The sequence below is a fragment of the Schistocerca nitens genome, chromosome 1, assembly GCF_023898315.1.
Source record: "Schistocerca nitens isolate TAMUIC-IGC-003100 chromosome 1, iqSchNite1.1, whole genome shotgun sequence".
Classification (NCBI taxonomy): domain Eukaryota; kingdom Metazoa; phylum Arthropoda; class Insecta; order Orthoptera; family Acrididae; genus Schistocerca; species Schistocerca nitens.
Window position 1 is genome coordinate 929,615,457 of NC_064614.1, and position 18,275 is coordinate 929,633,731.

The window sequence follows — 18,275 nt, forward strand, 5'->3', positions numbered from 1 at the left end:
GGCCATTTCTGTAATGGAGCGGGCCTGCCAATCTGAAGCCATTTTGTTCCCACTAATGTGTAGGCCCTGCCCATCAGATCTAGTCTCGCTGATCTGCCCGCATGCTGCGTCTGCCTGTGTGTGGTGTAATGTGTGGCGGATTTTCGTGGTTTATCCATAGACCCAGGATTCAGCATCCCATAGGCCATGGGTGATGGATTTCAGCAATTTTGACTGTCTCACCACAAGTATGTCGTACAGTGTGGCATTTTATTTGTTCTAGTACATTTTGGCATGTCATAAGTAGTTTATATGTTAGAAAATATGGACTATAAGAAGAAGAAAATTGTGTCAGTCGCTGGCAGTTTGTACGTTACGTATTCATATCTTTCTTGAAAGAAAAATCACACAATACCTGTAAAATAATAGATGTAGCACAATGGGTAATAACCTACAATAAAAAACATAGAGAACCAACATTTTATTGGCAGTCACCTATAGTGTTGGTTTACACGATTCTTCCCTGCCTTATACACTTCTTTCAAGAGGCCTATTTTATTTGTGAGGTTACTTCTGAAACCAATGAAGATATTTTAAATCCTTCTTGTGACTCCAAGGAAATGCACATTTTTGTCACCAAATGTATTTCATTTTATTGAAACAAACTAACATCAGTGGTCTTTATGAAACATACATACCATTTGGCTTGTTTCTTCCATCTAAAAACAGTTCATAACAAAAGATGTTGATGTTAGTACTTAAGGTTTTTGCTCACATCAGGAAACAGCATCTGCTTGCAAGTTTTTTATAGATATTTCCTCATTTGAACTGTTGTTTGTTATACCATAGCGGCAAAGACAGATTGTCAACTTATCCTTGAGATCTCAGAATCTGTCAGGGAAAAATTCTAAAACTTGTCTGAAAATCAGGAAAATATCAGAGAATTTCAGTTGGGGAAACTTGTGGCAACCCTGATCCTGAATCCCAAAACTGTTGCAGCAGAATGAAATTTCTGCTAGCTGCCGTATTTCCTAGCCTGTTCTGTCATGGAGATTTCTTTCCCCACACCTCTTCAAGCTGTGGTACTTTTTTCCTCTGCCCCACTCTTCTGCAGGATTGCTTCATTTCTATGATCTCCCTTCATGTGACCATGATTGGGCTGAGAAGCAAGGATCACATCGCAGTTACCCATCTGCGATGAATCTTTTCAGATACTAACCAAAGCCGAGGTGACAGTAGTGTAGCCGCCCCGGTGGTCCCGGTCGCCTACGGTGGACTGGATGGCCGAGCGGTGACCTCTCCAGTTGTCAGGATGCTAGGAAATGGCTGTAGAAGCGTCAGAAACGCCAAAGAAACATTATTATTTCATAACATCTTTATTCCTGCCGAGTACAATGTGGCCTGGTGATATCAACGACCTGGTGGCGACCGGCTGGGTGGCGGCTCGGCTGTGGACATCAAGAGGCTCCGGGTTGGAGTCCCCGGCGCTGTCGGCACCAGAAGCGTTCTCGTAGTGCGGAGTGTACTCTATCCCACCCTGTCTTCTTCCCTGTTCCTCCTGGTGGCTTGTCCGCGGTGGACGGGCGGAAAGAGCTGCAATCCCCCAGCGTCGTCGGCTCACCCGGTTGTGACGGCGGATGCACAGGGCCTAGGCCCCGAACGATCTCGACGACGGCTCACTGATGTGGTCAGCATTGGCGGCGAGCGAGTCTGCCGCGATGTCTGCTAATCCTGGGATGATGGTTGACAGTGGCAGCAGAGAGGACCAGAGCTGGTACTGTCCCCTCACGTCTGCTGCTGGATGGGCCGCCCTTACTGCAACATCTCCTTAATAAAGATTAACATGTCGATCACTGAGCTGAGCGCTATGTAGTGACCCAGTACACATCTAACTGCAAGTCTAGCTGCGAATGCGAGTGCCTTGTTGCTATCAAAGCTGGCGTATTTAAAGGAAGCACGAGCAACTTCCTGACGTCATGCTCGTTTGTAATGACCGCATTCGTTCCACTTATACTGCTGATTCATCTGTCGTACCCGCCCCTTTGGTGTTCTTGCAACAGAGCTACATGTTGTTGCGGCAGACTTACGCGAAGTTGTGAAATGCAATACAGCTGACGCTATACCTCTGTCTTGCACTCTACGAAAGATTCTGTCTAACACAAACCCGCGTGCTAAGCAATTCTCTCTCGCCTGTTGTGCGTAACCAGGCCATTGCCCCTGCGTGATGGCACATTCTGATATATGTGCAATTCTCTTACTACTTGTCTAACGTACTGTCTCTGGCTCTTGGCATAGGCAAAGAAACTTTGACAATATTCCGCATTTCCAACTCTTTACTATTCCACGCCACTACACATCCCCCTCCTTTAAGAAAATTGTCCCGAATTTTACAATTCTGGACTTACTGGTTGTGCTCGCCATACTTATTTATACTCTACAGGTATCTTACAACTACTCCTTCAACACTGTCAAACTTTTTTTTCCACTAATAATCTATTTACACTTAATACTGATTCCAATCTTATCACTGTTTATCTATTTATATTACGTCCCACTATTCCCGATCCATCCCATGATGTTCGGTATTGGATACGCATCTGTTACAGTTCGTGCATTCAATAAACGATAGTCACAACAAAACCTATACTTTTTAGTACCGTGCAATTACTTCTTAGGAACTACCACTATGTTGGCAGACCACGGGCTTTCACTGTTCTCTATAATACTGTCCCTTAGCTGTTGATTAATGAATTCTTCCACTAGTGGTTGTAGGTGTTTCGCTATCCTGTATGGTTTTCTATAGACCGGCGGACTATCGCCAGTCGGTATACGGTGCTGTGTAATAGGAGTTGCTGGTAATGGACCTTCTGAATTAAACAAATCTAAATACTCTAATAACAAAGCTTCCATAGCTATCCGATCACCATTCTCCAAATGACGAATATTATCACGTAGTACAGATGCCTTGACGGTGTGCTTGACGTTATAATCACCATGGGATTCACCTATATCCTCATCGTCGAGTATTTCCAAACTTGCTACCACTAAACCCTTTGGGAGATCCATTTCATCTGCCCCAAAATTATCTACACTGACCGGAATCATCAGTTCCCCATTTATATCCGTTACGCGCGCAACGCTACTCCTAATAAAACAATGCATTTCAACCAATGCTTCATTGCCTTGCAGTGGCTTCACCACACATAGTCTCTGCTGTGGTACATCGGTACCTACTGACAACCGAACTAACTTCCCCGTACCCGAAGGCACTTTGACATGCGTAATCATCTTTAATGCCCTTGTACACAGTACAATTGGTGACATCTTAGCAACGGGTGCACCTCGCGACGTAGAAACATTTACAGCTATTGTATCCACTGAAAACAAGTTTCCACTAATTTCAACTGTACAATGTGGGAGATTAATTTTGGCATGGTGTTTATCGAGGAAGCCCAGTCCGAGAATCACAGAATACCCTTGTCCCACAGTTGGCAACACTTCCATTTGCTCTGCGAACTCTACAGTTCCAATCTTAAAAACGAGCTGTGTTGTACCCAATGATTGCAACTCATTATTCCCTACTCCACATAATCTATACCTAGGAGTACCTAGTCTTCTCCTACCCACGAGGTCTAGACTAGCAACAGATACATGTGCCCCTGTATCAATCAAAAACTTACATCAGTTATTCCTTACAACACCCATCAAGCAACAATTCGTCTCTGTACTAGTATTCACCGTACTTCTGTTTACCGGGAATGTCTTCCAACGGCCGAAACACTCCCGTTCCCGTTTAACGCTTTTTCCTGTTTATTCCCATTAACATTCTGCTTACCACGACACTCATTCACCTTGTGACCGTAGCGTTTACAAGCATAGCACTGCGGCTGTCTGCATTGAGCCTTCATGTGACCTTTCCTCCCACAACGGTAACAATTCCTCTCCGATGCCAAGATGCATTTATCATTGTGAACCCTTGTTGCAATGTCTACCTCCTGCAGATGCATTGCAATATGGTGTTCTGCAGCTAAATCCCCCGGATTCTCCATCCTAACCCTACGAGAAAATTCTGCAGGAATTCCCCTGAGGAATACATCGAGGGCTCTGTTTTCTGCCTCTCGTAGTAATACACTATCCGCATCAGGATTACCCGATAATTCATAGGTCTGCGAATTAATTTTCCGTATCCTATCTGAAAAAGACTCCACTGTCTCATTGACCTTCTGTGTCAAATTAGCTAACTTCTCCCTAAAAAATCTTGCACTATTCTGCTTACGATATCTTTGTTGTAACCCATCTGCCAATTCTTCAAACATGCTCGCCTTACTAAGCGTCTCATGGTACATCACAAATGTCTTGGTTTCCCCTGCAAGTCACAAATTTGCCATATGTAACGTAGTTACGTCCGACCAATTGCTCATTGCAGCTGTTGCCAAAACATCGTTAATGAACGCTGTGACATCCTCTGTTGTTTTACCCGAGAAAGGCGTGATCAGGTTAGCTACTGAAGGATACATTGCAAGGTTGGACATTGCTACTGACTTGCACTAACTTGAACCCGTTTGCGACTCTTGCGCCGAACGCAAGGTCTCCATTTGCGTCATTAATTCTACATGACATAACTTATGCTGCGCGTTCTCTTCTAACAATTTTGAGACTTGCTCCGTCAGAGCAGCTATACTCACTTCAGTACTAACGGATCTTGTTTCCGGCATGATTTGTGCAAATTACCAACAACTTACTCTATACTGAATTTACGCCTCAGAACAATAACTACATTAGCCACTCAACTCCTTTGCCACAGTTGAGCACTACACACAAGAAGACAAACAAGATTCGCAATGCACAACTAAACAAAATTAATCCTTCCGCCTTGTCATTGCCCAGCGACACTCTCTTCACAATGCACAACTAAACAAAATTAATCCTTCCGCCTTGTTATTGCCCAGCGACACTCTTTACAATTGTGCGCTGCGTGACCAAACCGTCTACAAATTGAACATTCTACTGGTACAAACGTCGTGCATGGCTCCCCATGCCTCGTTAAATTACACACAGTACAACTGACTGGTACCAAGTATGTTTCCCAACTGTTTCCCTTAAACCCAGATAAATCTGCTGTTTCCGCAGGTCTCACAAAGTGCACTCCCAATAAAGAACGTGCATCCATAGTTATTAAAAAATCGCCTCATGCACTTACCACTACACCAAATCTGTAGGCGGTGGGCGCGAGGACATCTGATACCAAATCTGTAGGCTGTGGGCGCGACCACTTCTGGCACAAAATCTGTAATCAGTGGGCGCGACCTCTTCTGACACCAAATCTGTAAGCGCCCCAGTGGTCCCAGTCGCCTACGGTGGACTGGATGGCCGAGCAGTGACCTCTCCAGTTGTCAGGATGCTAGGAAATGGCTGTAGAAGCGTCAGAAACGCCAAAGAAACATTATTATTTCATAACATATTTATTCCTGCCGAGTACAATGTGGCCTGGTGATATCAACGACCTTCCCCGAGTCCTTGCTGACTCGTAGCGATGACACCAGATCCGCGCCGCACCAGTCTTGCTAGTGCAGCGCCGTGTGCTGTGACGTAGCGGAGGAATTCCCTTACTTTGGCTGCGCATGGCTGGTGGCGACCGGCTGGGTGGCGGCTCGGCTGCGGACAGCAAGAGGCTCTGGGTTGGAGTCCCTGGCGCTGTCGGCACCAGAAGCGTTCTCGTAGTGCGGAGTGTAATCTATCCCACCCTGTCTTCTTCCCTGCTCCTCCTGGTGGCTTGTCCGCGGTGGACGGGCGGAACGGGCTGCAATCCCCCAGCGTCGTCAGCTCACCCGGTTGTGACGGCGGATGCACAGGGCCTAGGCCCCGAATGATCTCGACGATGGCTCACTGATGTGGTCAGCATTGGCGGCGAGCGAGTCTGCCGTGATGCCTGCTAATCCTGGGTTGATGATTGACAGCGGCAGCAGAGAGGACCAGAGCTGGTACTGTCCCCTCACGTCTGCTGCTGGATGGGCCGCCCTTACTGCAACATCTCCTTAATAAAGATTAACATGTCGATCACTGAGCTGAGCGCTACGCAGCGACCCAGTACACATCTAACTGCAAGTCTAGCTGTGAGTGCGAGTGCCTTGTTGCTATCAAAGCTGGCGTATTTAAAGGAAGCACGAGCGACATCCTGACGTCATGCTTGTTTGTAATGACCGCATTCGTTCCACTTATACTGCTGATTCATCTGTCGTACTCACCCCTTAGGTGTTCTTGCGACAGAGTTACATGTTGTTGCGGCAGACTTACGCGAAGTTGTGAAATGCAATACAACTGACGCTATACCTCTGTCTTGCACTCTACGAAAGACTCCGTCTAACACAAACCCGCATGCTAAGCAATTCTCTCTCACCTGTTGTGCGTAACCAGGCCATTGCCCCTGCGTGACGACACATTCTGATGTATGTGCAATTCTCTTACTTCTTGTCTAACGTACTGTCTCTGGCTCTCGGGATAAGCAACGAAACTTTGACAATATTCCGCGTTTCCAACTCTTTACTATTCCACGCCACTACAGTAGATCTTAGTGCGTGATCACAATGCAAGTGTGGGCATAGAGGGGCTCCACTTGATATTTACAAAAAAATATAAGCATAGACTTCAGCACTCAATATTTCTCCTGCAGCACTCTGAGCAAGCCCCCACCGCTGCCATTCTCCCCACACTTCCCCAGCTGACTGCACATCTAACGGCCACACGTACACTAATTAACTCCTGATCAGATGAAGACTGACTGCTTACTGCACAGGTATTTTCACACCACCCGTTGATTCCTGTTAGTTACGTAAGAGTCGAATCATTTCACAGCACTGCCAGTGACACCATAATATTCTAATTTACTTAGGTGAATTCTGTGATTCTCACAGTCAGAGTCTGTATCTTTCATTTTCCTACCTGTTATTTTTCCCCACTGCCTGACCTGTCTACCAGGTAAATTGATGTAGCTGTCTGCTCTTATTGACTTTTGCGTGCACCATGTTTTTCTTCTTGAAATGTCTGTATTGTTTATTATCCTGCCTTCAGTGTTTGACTTCTCAGGTTTTCAAATCTCGTCTAGTGCAGACTCTACAATCAGTCTTTCCCTTTCATCCAATCCAGTAAGTTTTCCGTGACCCGGTTCTGGGTGACTTTTCCGTAATTCTTCCTACTTAATATACCTTGCCAGTCCTTTTCCTTCATCTCTCTGCCTTTCCCTTCAGTCCTTCTACCAGAAGAAGGAGCCTTTGGCTTCAAAAACTTGCGCATTTCTATATATTCCATACGTGTTTTCTCCTGACATCGCCTGGTGAATAGATTTTTTATCTTCGATATTACAAGACTTGTAATATAAATGTTGTAGAGGAAGAAGGTATGTATTTGCCAACATATACTGTCATGCTGATCCTGTATCTGTTTTGGTTAATTAATTAAGCTGACTTTAATTAGGTGTCTGATTAAATTGCCTCTTACTGGTTAATTACGTAGATAATCAAACATTCAGATAGGTCAATCACTGTGTATTAATGAGTGCTTTAATCTGACAGACCGATCCTTTTTGTGGCACTTAATTACAATAATAATTATTATTATTATTAAATATTTACTGAAAATCCATGACAGACTCCTTCTTGGCTCTATAACTAATTACACGTATCACTTTCATAGTCTATACAAAGGAAATTGTCTGTCTTTCCTTTTTAAAATCTTGCATCATACTGTATGTACCTTAGTATAAGATGACACTGATTATAGATGGCTTGCCCTTTTTTTTCCTTCAAGAGGCTTCTTGAGAAAAATTTATTTTTAACATATGCTGATTAATCAATATTACAAACTATTGACATCAAGTATCTACCTAAAAAGTTAACACCATACCTGTTCTAAATACATATCACTTATTGGACAATGGAAAGTATAGGATGGAATGTAACAGTATTATGAAAAGGAAAGTTTCCACTCATCATATAGTGGAGATGCTGAGTTGCAGATAGGCACAACTAAAACAATGTCACGAATAAAGCTTTTGGCCAGTAAGGCCTTCGTCAAAAATGGATCTCTCTCTCACACACACACACACACACACACACACACACACACACAGACGACTGCAGTCTCAGGCAACTGTAACCATACTGCGAGCTTTTTTCAGATGGAAGTCAACAACAACAACCACCATTCTTTGTAGAATGACTAAAGTTTTTGTTGTTTTCCAGTGTTGTTAATGTGATGGGTACACTTTGATTGTTATGAATCACTGGTGTAGCACAGATAGGTAACAAGTTTGATGGGAAAGCTGTCCATTGCAGTTCGCCTTTTTGCACCAGTGGAAACCCAGAATGAAATATCATAGATGAATGAGGAGAGCTTTGGCTACTGTTGATTGAACAGTTTGATTGAGGCCATTGTGCTCGTGGTAGATTGTGGTAATCTGAAGCGGTAGTATGAGATCAATAGGTTTGAAAGTGTATTGTGCAGGGCCACTGTTTCAATCAAGGAGCCAGTATATAGGAACTTGCGATTGCAGACCAAGTATGTTTTACAGAGGGGTCAGAACAGCCCTTTTTACATGGTCATTCATTGCTCACATTTTTTATTTGGTCCATAGTGTGTAAAATTCAACAGCACCTTTGACGAGGGCTGTTTGGTTGAATCTGGGAGTGGGGCTGAAGGTGAGGCCTTTGGATAGGACAGAGGTTTCGGATTGGGAGAGAGGTTTGGAGGAAAGGTTAACTACTGAATTAGGGTGTTGTGGTTCCAGATTGTGTTGATTGGAATTTTGAGGGAGTGGAGCTGGATGTGGGAGATTGAGTAGACGGGAGAGACTGGGTTTGTGTGCAATGAGAGGAGGTTGAGGTTTGGTGGACACCCCGCACCCCTACCTTCTACCTTCTTCCTAAAATTCACAAACCCAATCATCCCGGCCGCCCCATTGTAGCTGGTTACCAAGCCCCCACAGAACGTATCTCTGCCTACGTAGATCAGCACCTTCAACCCATTACATGCAGTCTCCCATCCTTCATCAAAGACACCAACCACTTTCTCGAAAGCCTGGAATCATTACCCAATCTGTTACCCTCGGAAACCATCCTTGTAACCATTGATGCCACTTCCTTATATACAAATATTCCGCATGTCCAGGGCCTCGCTGTGATGGAGCACTTCCTTTCACGCCGATCATCTGCCACCCTACCTAAAACCTCTTTCCTCATTACCTTAGCCAGCTTCATCCTGACCCACAACTTCTTCACTTTTGAAGGCCAGACATACCAACAATTAAAGGGAACAGCCATGGGTACCAGGATGGCCCCCTCGTACGTCAACCTATTCATGGGTCGCATAGAGGAAGCCTCCTTCTTGGTTACCCAGGCCTGCCAACCCAAAGTTTGGTACAGATTTATTGATGACATCTTCATGATCTGGACTCACAGTGAAGAAGAACTCCAGAATTTCCTCTCCAACCTCAACTCCTTTGGTTCCATCAGATTCACCTGGTCCTACTCCAAATCCCATGCCACTTTCCTTGACGTTGACCTCCATCTGTCCAATGGCCAGCTTCACACGTCCGTCCACAACAAACCCACCAACAAGCAACAGTACCTCCATTATGACAGCTGCCACCCATTCCACATCAAACAGTCCCTTCCCTACAGCCTAGGTCTTCGTGGCAAATGGATCTGCTCCAGTCCGGAATCCCTGAACCATTACACCAACAACCTGAAAACAGCTTTCGCATCCAGCAGCTACCCTCCCGACCTGGTACAGAAGCAAATAACCAGAGCCACTTCCTCATCCCCTCAAACCCAGAACCTCCCACAGAAGAACCACAAAAGTGCCCCACTTGTGACAGGATACTTTCCGGGACTGGATCAGACTCTGAATGTGGCTCTCCAGCAGGGATACGACTTCCTCAAATCCTGCCCTGAAATGAGATCCATCCTTCATGAAATCCTCCCCACTCCACCAAGAGTGTCTTTCCGCCGTCCACCTAACCTTCGTAACCTGTTAGTTCATCCCTATGAAATCCCCAAACCACCTTCCCTACCCTCTGGCTCCTACCCTTGTAACCGCCCCCGGTGTAAAACCTGTCCCATGCACCCTCCCACCACCACCTACTCCAGTCCTGTAACCCGGAAGGTGTACACGATCAAAGGCAGAGCCACGTGTGAAAGCACCCACGTGATTTACCAACTGACCTGCCTACACTGTGAAGCTTTCTATGTGGGAATGACCAGCAACAAACTGTCCATTCGCATGAATGGACACAGGCAGACATTGTTTGTTGGTAATGAGGATCACCCTGTGGGTGAACATGCGTTGGTGCACGGCCAGCACATCTTGGCACAGTGTTACAACGTCCAGATTATCTGGATACTTCCCACTAACACCAACCTGTCAGAACTCCGGAGATGGGAACTTGCCCTTCAGTATATCCTCTCTTCTCGTTATCCGCCAGGCCTCAACCTCCGCGAATTTCAAGTTGCCGCCGCTCATACCTCACCTGTCTTTCAACAACATCTTTGCCTCTGTACTTCTGCCTCAACTGACATCTCTGCCGAATCTCTTTGCCTTTACAAATGTCTGCTTGTGTCTGTGTATGTGTGGTTGGATATGGGTGTGTGTGTGAGTGTATACCTGTCCTTTTTTTTCCCCCTAAGGTGAGTCTTTCTGCTCCCGGGATTGGAACGACTCCTTACTCTCTCCCTTAAAACCCACATCCTTTCGTCTTTCCATCTCCTTCCCTCTTTCCTGATGAAGAAACCGTTGGTTGCGAAAGCTAGAATTTTGTGTGTATGATTGTGTTTGTTTGTGTGTCTATCGACCTGCCAGCGCTTTCATATGGTAAGTCACATCATCTTTGTTTTTAGATATATTTTTCCTGCGTGGAATGTTTCCCTCTATAATCTCCTTTGTTCCTTATGCTGGGGGCATATCCTTTAAGACTGGAAGAATTTATTGTAGGTTTGACAGTAAGACTTTGTTCTGTCCACCTGCCAACATTAGGGCACTGCATGTCTGTGTCAAGGATGATTTGGCACTTTGGAAGCCTGGCACATACAATATCCCTTGTCAGAATGGGAAGGCTTACATCAGCCAGTCAATTCACACAGTTCAGAACAGATGGGTGGAAACATTGATGTCACATGAGGCTACAACAGCCTGAAAAATTGGTGGAAGTGTTGCCAGTATGCCCCCCCCCCCCTTTTTTTAGCAGTTATTGTAGGGAAGAATATTGAAATTGGCTTGTCAGACAACTTGATTAACAGAGGCAAGGGTTTTCCTATTAGTAGTGCATAGAGCCCTGTACTATCTCGCCTAGAAATACAAAATTCTATGGTGTGACTGTCCTGACTGTTTGAGGATAGGCTCTGAGTACAATACATCATTGGTGCTGGTGTTCAATTTATAGGTGATGCCACAAGCCCCAGTCTTCAAGGCAGCAACTGTGGTGGGCAGAGCTTGGGGCTTGTAAGGTACCAGGGCCTGTATAGGCTGACAGTTTCCAACCTTGTCATCAGTTTTCGGCAGGACTCAGCAGCAGCAACAACAGCATCTCTCCTAAAGATGGCTGACATGTTGATCACAGAAGTATTGAATCATGTTGAATTTAGGATCTGGCAACAAACCTGACTGAATTACTAAGAATTATTATGCTGGGAAAGCCTACAAGATCACATACGTATAGTTGTGGCTTCTAGTTCATAATTAATTTTCTAGTTCAGCTAATTGTTGTATTATTATCATTTTAGAGAGAGCAAGAAACAGTCTGTTCTTCAGGAAGCAGAAACACGATTGCGCCAGCTGGAGGTAACACAGTTCAAAGCAATTGCCAAGCAGTTGTTGGGAGAAGACCCGTATCAGTTTCTTCGAGCATACACAGCAGGTGAGAATAATTAAATTCTGTCATTGCATGTCTCCTGTGTGGCTGTTTGAGTAGGCATACTTGTTATTTGATGCTATATAATGGGTTTGCACTAGCTGGGTAGGTGGGAGCAGTTTCTTCAGTATATGGATTTGTATCATATGAGGACTGGCTGACGGCTAATGGAAAAATACCATTATTATTAAATGTTGAGATTCCAATTTGACTTTCAAATCAAAAAGTACTTGGATGTGCATTTCTGGTAGACTCTAGAGGCACGTGCTGCTAAGGTTTCTAATTTTTTCAGAAGTATATTCTTCAAAGTAAGGAAGGTGATCATTCTTTGTGAAACTTTGATTCCTAGTATGTAGCAGGGTAAGGGCCTTGTTATTTGCAGTGTCTACATCATCAGTTACTGGGAGTATCTTTTACAAGACTAAACTTGGAATTGTTGCTATCCAATTTCCATACTCTTCTTCCTCAACTACGTCAGACCACTGATAATGAAGGAGTGCCAGGAAGGGCTCTCAACAAGGGAAGTGTCCAAGCATCACGGAGTGAACCAGAGCAATGTTGCTCAGATATGGAGGAGATACAGAGAGACAGGAACTGCCGATGACATGCCTCATTCAGGCCGGCCAAGGGTTACTACTGCAGTGGTTGACCACTACCTACCGATTATGGCTTGGACAAACCCTGACAGCAGTGCCACCATATTGAATACTGCTTTTTGTGCAGCCATAGGATGTCGTGTTATGACTCAAACTGTGTGCAGTAGGCTGCATGATGTGCAACTTTACTCCCGACGTTCATGGCAAGGTCTATCTTTGCAACCACGACTTCATGCAGCACGGTACAGATAGGCCCAACAACATGCCAAATGGACTGTTCAGGATTGGCATCACATTCTCTTCACTGATGTGTGTCACTTACGCCTTAAACCAGACAATCATCGGAGACATGTTTGGAGGAAACCCGGTCAGGCTGAACACCTTAGACACACTGTCCAGTGAGTGCAGCAAGGTGGAGGTTCCCTACTGTTTTGGGCTGGCATTATGTGGGGCCGACGTACACTGCTGGTGTTCATGGAAGGCGCCAAAATGTCTGTATGATACGTGAATGCCATCCTCCAGCTGATAGTGCAACCATATCGGCAGCATATTGGTGAGGCATTCGTCTTCATGGATGACAATTTGCACTCCCATCATGCACATCCTGTGAATGACTTCCTTCAGGATAATGACATTGCTCAAATAGAGTGGCTAGCATGTTCTCCAGACATGGACCCTATTGAACATGCTTGGGATAGATTGAAAATGGCTGTTTATGCACGAATGTGACTCACCAACCACTCTGAAGGATCTATGATCTATGCCGAATCGCCATTGAGGGGTGGGACAGTCTGGACTAACAGTGCTTTGATGAACTTGTGGATAGTATAACCCAATAAATAGAGGCATGCATCAATTCAAGAGGATGTGCTACTGGGTATTAGAGGTACCGGTGCGTACAGCAATCTGGACCACCAACTCTGAAGGTCTCGCTGTATGGTGGTACAACATGCAATATGTGGTTTTCACGAGCAATAAAAAGGGTGGAAATGATGTTTATGTTGATTTCTATTCCAGTTTTCTGTACAGGTTCCGGAACTCTTGGAACCGAGGTGATGAAAAACTTTTTTTGATGTGTGTATTTGTGAAACAAGTGGCTCTATAGAGGAACCAGGACAGCTTCGGTGTGTGTGTATGTAAAAAATTTAAGTATAGTACAATCACATTATTAGTAAATGTTCTGTGTGTAAGAAATTGTGCTATTCAGTCTTCCTCTTTTACGTTTCAATTGAAGATGCAGGGAGCTGACTCCAAGGACACCAGTGCGTCTCAAATAATGAAGAAATCCTCGCAACTTGGCTCCATTTCACTTCAGTAAAAATACATAATACTGTTTTCTTTTCTTTTCTTTTTTTTTTTTTTAATAATAATAAATTTGAACTTTATCTGAGGGGTCTTTCACCATGTACCTACACATCCTTCAACATTTATTCATCGGATGAGCATGCACAGACTTTTTGTTTTGTTCGGGTTTATCTTCGTTGTTTTCGTATTGTTAATATTTATGAGGAATTGTAGACAGTAATTTTGTTTCTCTTTGTATTTACAGTAAGCAGAATTAACAAGTCAGGAAAAGGAAATGCACAATAATATTTCATGTGTTTGTCGTTAGATCACTCGGCCAAAGTTCGAACACTAAGCAAAATATTAATGCTTGTGAAAACTGAAATTTAAGAATGACACACTGTAATATAAAAGCACCAAATGGGGAGTACCACAGTCAGGTGAAGGTCTGTTGCAGGTGTCTCCTCATTTGGAAGGGAGAGACTTAAGACTGTCCTCGGTGGCCCATGCTCACAGATCATATGCAGATGTGACTTTGCAACAGGGCATACACCTTCTTGCCTCTTCCATAAATGACTGCACACATGTAGAACACATGGGAAATTGCCCAGGAGTAGAGGCACCTTTACATGGGAGGAAGTGCTTCATACCAGTTGTATGTGGTGTAGGATGATATGTACCAATGTTGCATGCTAGAGTGTGTTCCTTACCTGTTGTGTGTGGCAGAGGGTGTTTTGTACCAATATTGTGGCAGTGGGTGCTTCATGCGAATGTTACTGGCAAAAAATGGACCATTTTTGTGTGGCATAGGATGTTTCATATCAATGTCGCAAGACAGAGTTTGTTCTTACTAATGTTGCATGACAGAGGGTGCGTTGTAACGGTGTTGCAGGCTAAAGTTGCACCCTACTGATGTTATATTGCAAAGGGTGCATTGTGCTAGTGTTGCATTGTAGAAGGTACTTATTACTGATATTACATTGTGGAGGGTACTTCTTAGTGATATTACATGGCACAGCGTGCTTCATATGATATTGCGTGACGGAGGCTGTTTCATACCAATGTTGCATGACGGAAGGTTGCTTTGTACCAATGTTACATGGCAGAAAGTGTTTCATACCATGTTCTGACCAATATTACGTGGCAGTGGGCATGTAATAACAATGTTGCAAGGTGCTCACTATCAGTGTTGCATTACATAGGGGGCTTCATATTAATGTTGCGTGACAGAGGGCACTTTGTATGAATGTTGCATGGCAGAAGGTGCATTCTACCGACGCGGCATAATGGAAAGTGCTTCATGCTAGTGTTGTGGGCGAAGGGTGCTTCTTACTAATATTATGTGGCAGAGTGCTTTGTAATAATACTGTGCAGCAGAGGGTGCTCTGTACCAGTGTTGCACATAGGGAGCGGTTCATACCAATGTCGCATGGCAGGAGGTGCATTGTACCTTGTTGCAGTGTGGATGGTGCTTCATACCAACTGTATGTAGCAGAGGGTACTGTATCGTGATGCTGCGAGGTAGAGGATGGTCCATACCTATATTGTGTGGCAGACAGTGTTCCATACTTACTTTGGGTGGTAGGGGTGCTCATACCAATGTTTTGTGGCACGGTACTGATCATGCTCAGCAGATGGGTGCTCCGTAGTTACGTTACATTGAAAATGCAGAAAAAGGTCGCACAGAAAATGTAGCTTGTGCCAGATTTAAGGGGCTGACAAGTGACCATAGTTTGTGGCAGACTATGTCATACTGGCACAGCATTTGGGTAGACTGGGTGGCTTGGTAGCTTACAGCTTCCATCATTGCCACAAGATGCCACCCCAGACACCAATTAAATATAGAACAGATAACATTTGTGGCTCCTAAAAAATTTTTGAACCACCCTTCTTAAACTGTTTACCTTGTACAAAAGTGATGGTTTTTAATAACCTGACATTGTTCTTTGAATTTTTATAACTCTGTGCAGTAGTCCATCAACAAAACTACCACTATGCCAAACTCACTGTCCTGTCGTAGAAACTTAGTGCTACCTGTGTGAAGCCAGGGCTAGTGTGGGCATATGTTCATGTCTCCTGTCCTTTCTGAGTAACAAAGTATTCACTTCAAAGCATTACAGGGACTTCTAATTGTACAGTTGACTCAGTTACTTCACAGATATTGTTTGAAAATATTGACATCCACAGAGGAAAGATGAACATGCATTGTAATTAAAAATAATTTGTAAGAATCTGTTATATGCAAAGTGTCATACACTATATGTATGTAGGAATGTATTTATTTTTACATTGAGGCACTCATTGTTTTCTGAACTGTCCCAGTGATATGATGCTAAGATACTACTAGTTTTTTTTTTATCTTTTTTAGGTTTGCAGGAATATATTGAAGCTCTAACATTTTACTACTTCATTAAGATCAATGATCTGCAATGTTGGAACCATGTGCAAAGAAATTTGGTGTTCTGTAGTGATAAAGAAGCCGAAGAAACAAAAGGATGTAAAGAAAATGAAGAAAGCAAGACTGAAGACAGCTGTAATGACAAGGATAGTGCTGGTGACAGCAGTAACACTTCTCATGACAAACAAATATGTCTAGTTCCACAGACTGAATATATACTGGGGGTTGCTGATCTCACAGGAGAATTAATGCGCAAGTGCATTAATAATGTTGGACTGGGTTATATTGAAAGCTGTTTTCAGACATGTGCTTTTGTGAAGGACATTTATACGGGATTTTTGCGTATAGGAAATATGGGTCCTAAGGAATGTACAAGAAAGCTCTACACTTTACGACAAAGCTTGACCAAAATGGAGACTGCTTGTTACACAATACATGTACGGGGGTCGGAGATTCCAAAGCATATGCTCGCTGATGTTTTTAGTGGAACCCAGGATGATTTCATTCATGAAGAGGATGAAGGGTTTTACTAGATATAAGATAAAACAGACTGCCTTTGTGGTTTTCATTACAGCTGAAACCAACATTGAAAGAAACTGTCTTTTCCAAAATTGGAGAAAAAGTTTTCAGACACCATGTCTGCCTGTATTATTGGTCATGCAAAATAAAATCTTATATTATATTGCTTTATTTGTTTGAAAAGGAATTTTGGAATTTTTTCTTTTACGAAGACTGAAGTACTGAATATGTAGTTCTAGGCATGCAGTAAACTTCTACTAGTGAATACATGGTGCATTTTTCTCTTGTACATAGTCTCACCTGAAATTTAGTATATTCACCAACTTGAACATGGATGAGTTTAAGCATTACTGTATATTGTATTTGCAGACCATATGGTAGCCATCTGTGTATGATGAAATATTTGCTTAGCTATGGATTATATCTGCATAAATTGTGTGTACGAATAGCGTAAGCTGTTAAGTAGTGTCATGAGTTTTTAATAGGAATATAAAATCCAAGGTGTACTTAACCAACTGAATAACCCCTATAAATGTCCAATTATATTAATTATTGTATGTAGTTGACTTCAAAGCAAGAGAGAGCATGTAGTTTCTAGTTTAGTTGGGTCACAATTGCTACTATTAGAAATCACACTGACTCTAAAACATTTTGTCCACATTTTCCAATTAAAAGAAAATTATCATTTTCAGATTGTTGTTTATGACAAGAGACTGAAAATGGGTAGCATTGAAGAGTATGTGGTATTGAATTTGAGGCTCAGAAAGCAATAAAGAATGTGAAATCATAGTATCAGGCAATGGAGACTAGAATAGTTCTTCAGATAATTGTGCAAAAAGTATTTAGTGGAAGTATGAAATCGATACATCTTCGGAATTTACTGTCCTCAGGCTGCATTTTTTGACAGAATAGCAGTGTGGATTATTTCACAAAGATGATTATTGTAGTTATAGAGACAAACAGGTTTCTTTATGGCAGGATACTATTAATGATGAAAATATGAGTGTTAATTGTTGACACATTGGCTGAAGAGGTGCAGACGTACTGGATAAAACACGTGGCAGCAGCTGCACAATATTTTGTTATATTCTGTGTCACCTAATTTCTTGTACTAAAAATAGCTACTTTAATTTTTCTGACAGTGCATCACATTTTTATATGTCAACGACTATCAGAGCTATACAAAATTTGGTTTGTGTCAAAACACTAAAAATATAATTACTGATAAAAGCTCAGTATTTTACACAGGTAGTTCAACTCCTTAATTCTTGGATAAATTTCTACTTGAAAGAAAAAAATTAAAAATCATATTTTGTAACCTATAGTGCAGTGTTATAGAGTACATAAGGTTAAATCTAAGATATGTATAATTGCGTATGTCACATATTTGTGAAATTAATCACTTATAATGCTCCATTCAGTAAAAGATTTCTTTTCATCATTTTGATGCTACGTTAATGGGATTTACGTGATTGAAAACGAAAAAGACATGGTGGCACACATTTTAAAGAATTGTAGTGCCTCGAGAATTTCGTAGTAAATTCTAGAAACACTCGGCCTTCCACCATCTTGAACACCCGATATTTTAGGTACGAATGCG

The 18,275-nt window shown here is 43.0% G+C and overlaps 1 protein-coding gene across 1 annotated transcript in view; it reads left to right on the forward strand.

Moving 5' to 3' along the window:
- The window catches only part of LOC126193324 (translin-associated protein X), a 53,362-nt gene extending 35,513 nt beyond the window's left edge, over positions 1-17,849 (forward strand). Inside the window, exons 3-4 of the mRNA XM_049932677.1 lie at positions 11,751-11,884; positions 16,127-17,849. Coding sequence (XP_049788634.1) covers positions 11,751-11,884; positions 16,127-16,689 — 697 coding nt within the window. The 3' untranslated portion in view covers positions 16,690-17,849. The remainder of the gene's footprint in view (positions 1-11,750; positions 11,885-16,126) is intronic.
- Positions 17,850-18,275: the final 426 nt, after the last annotated feature.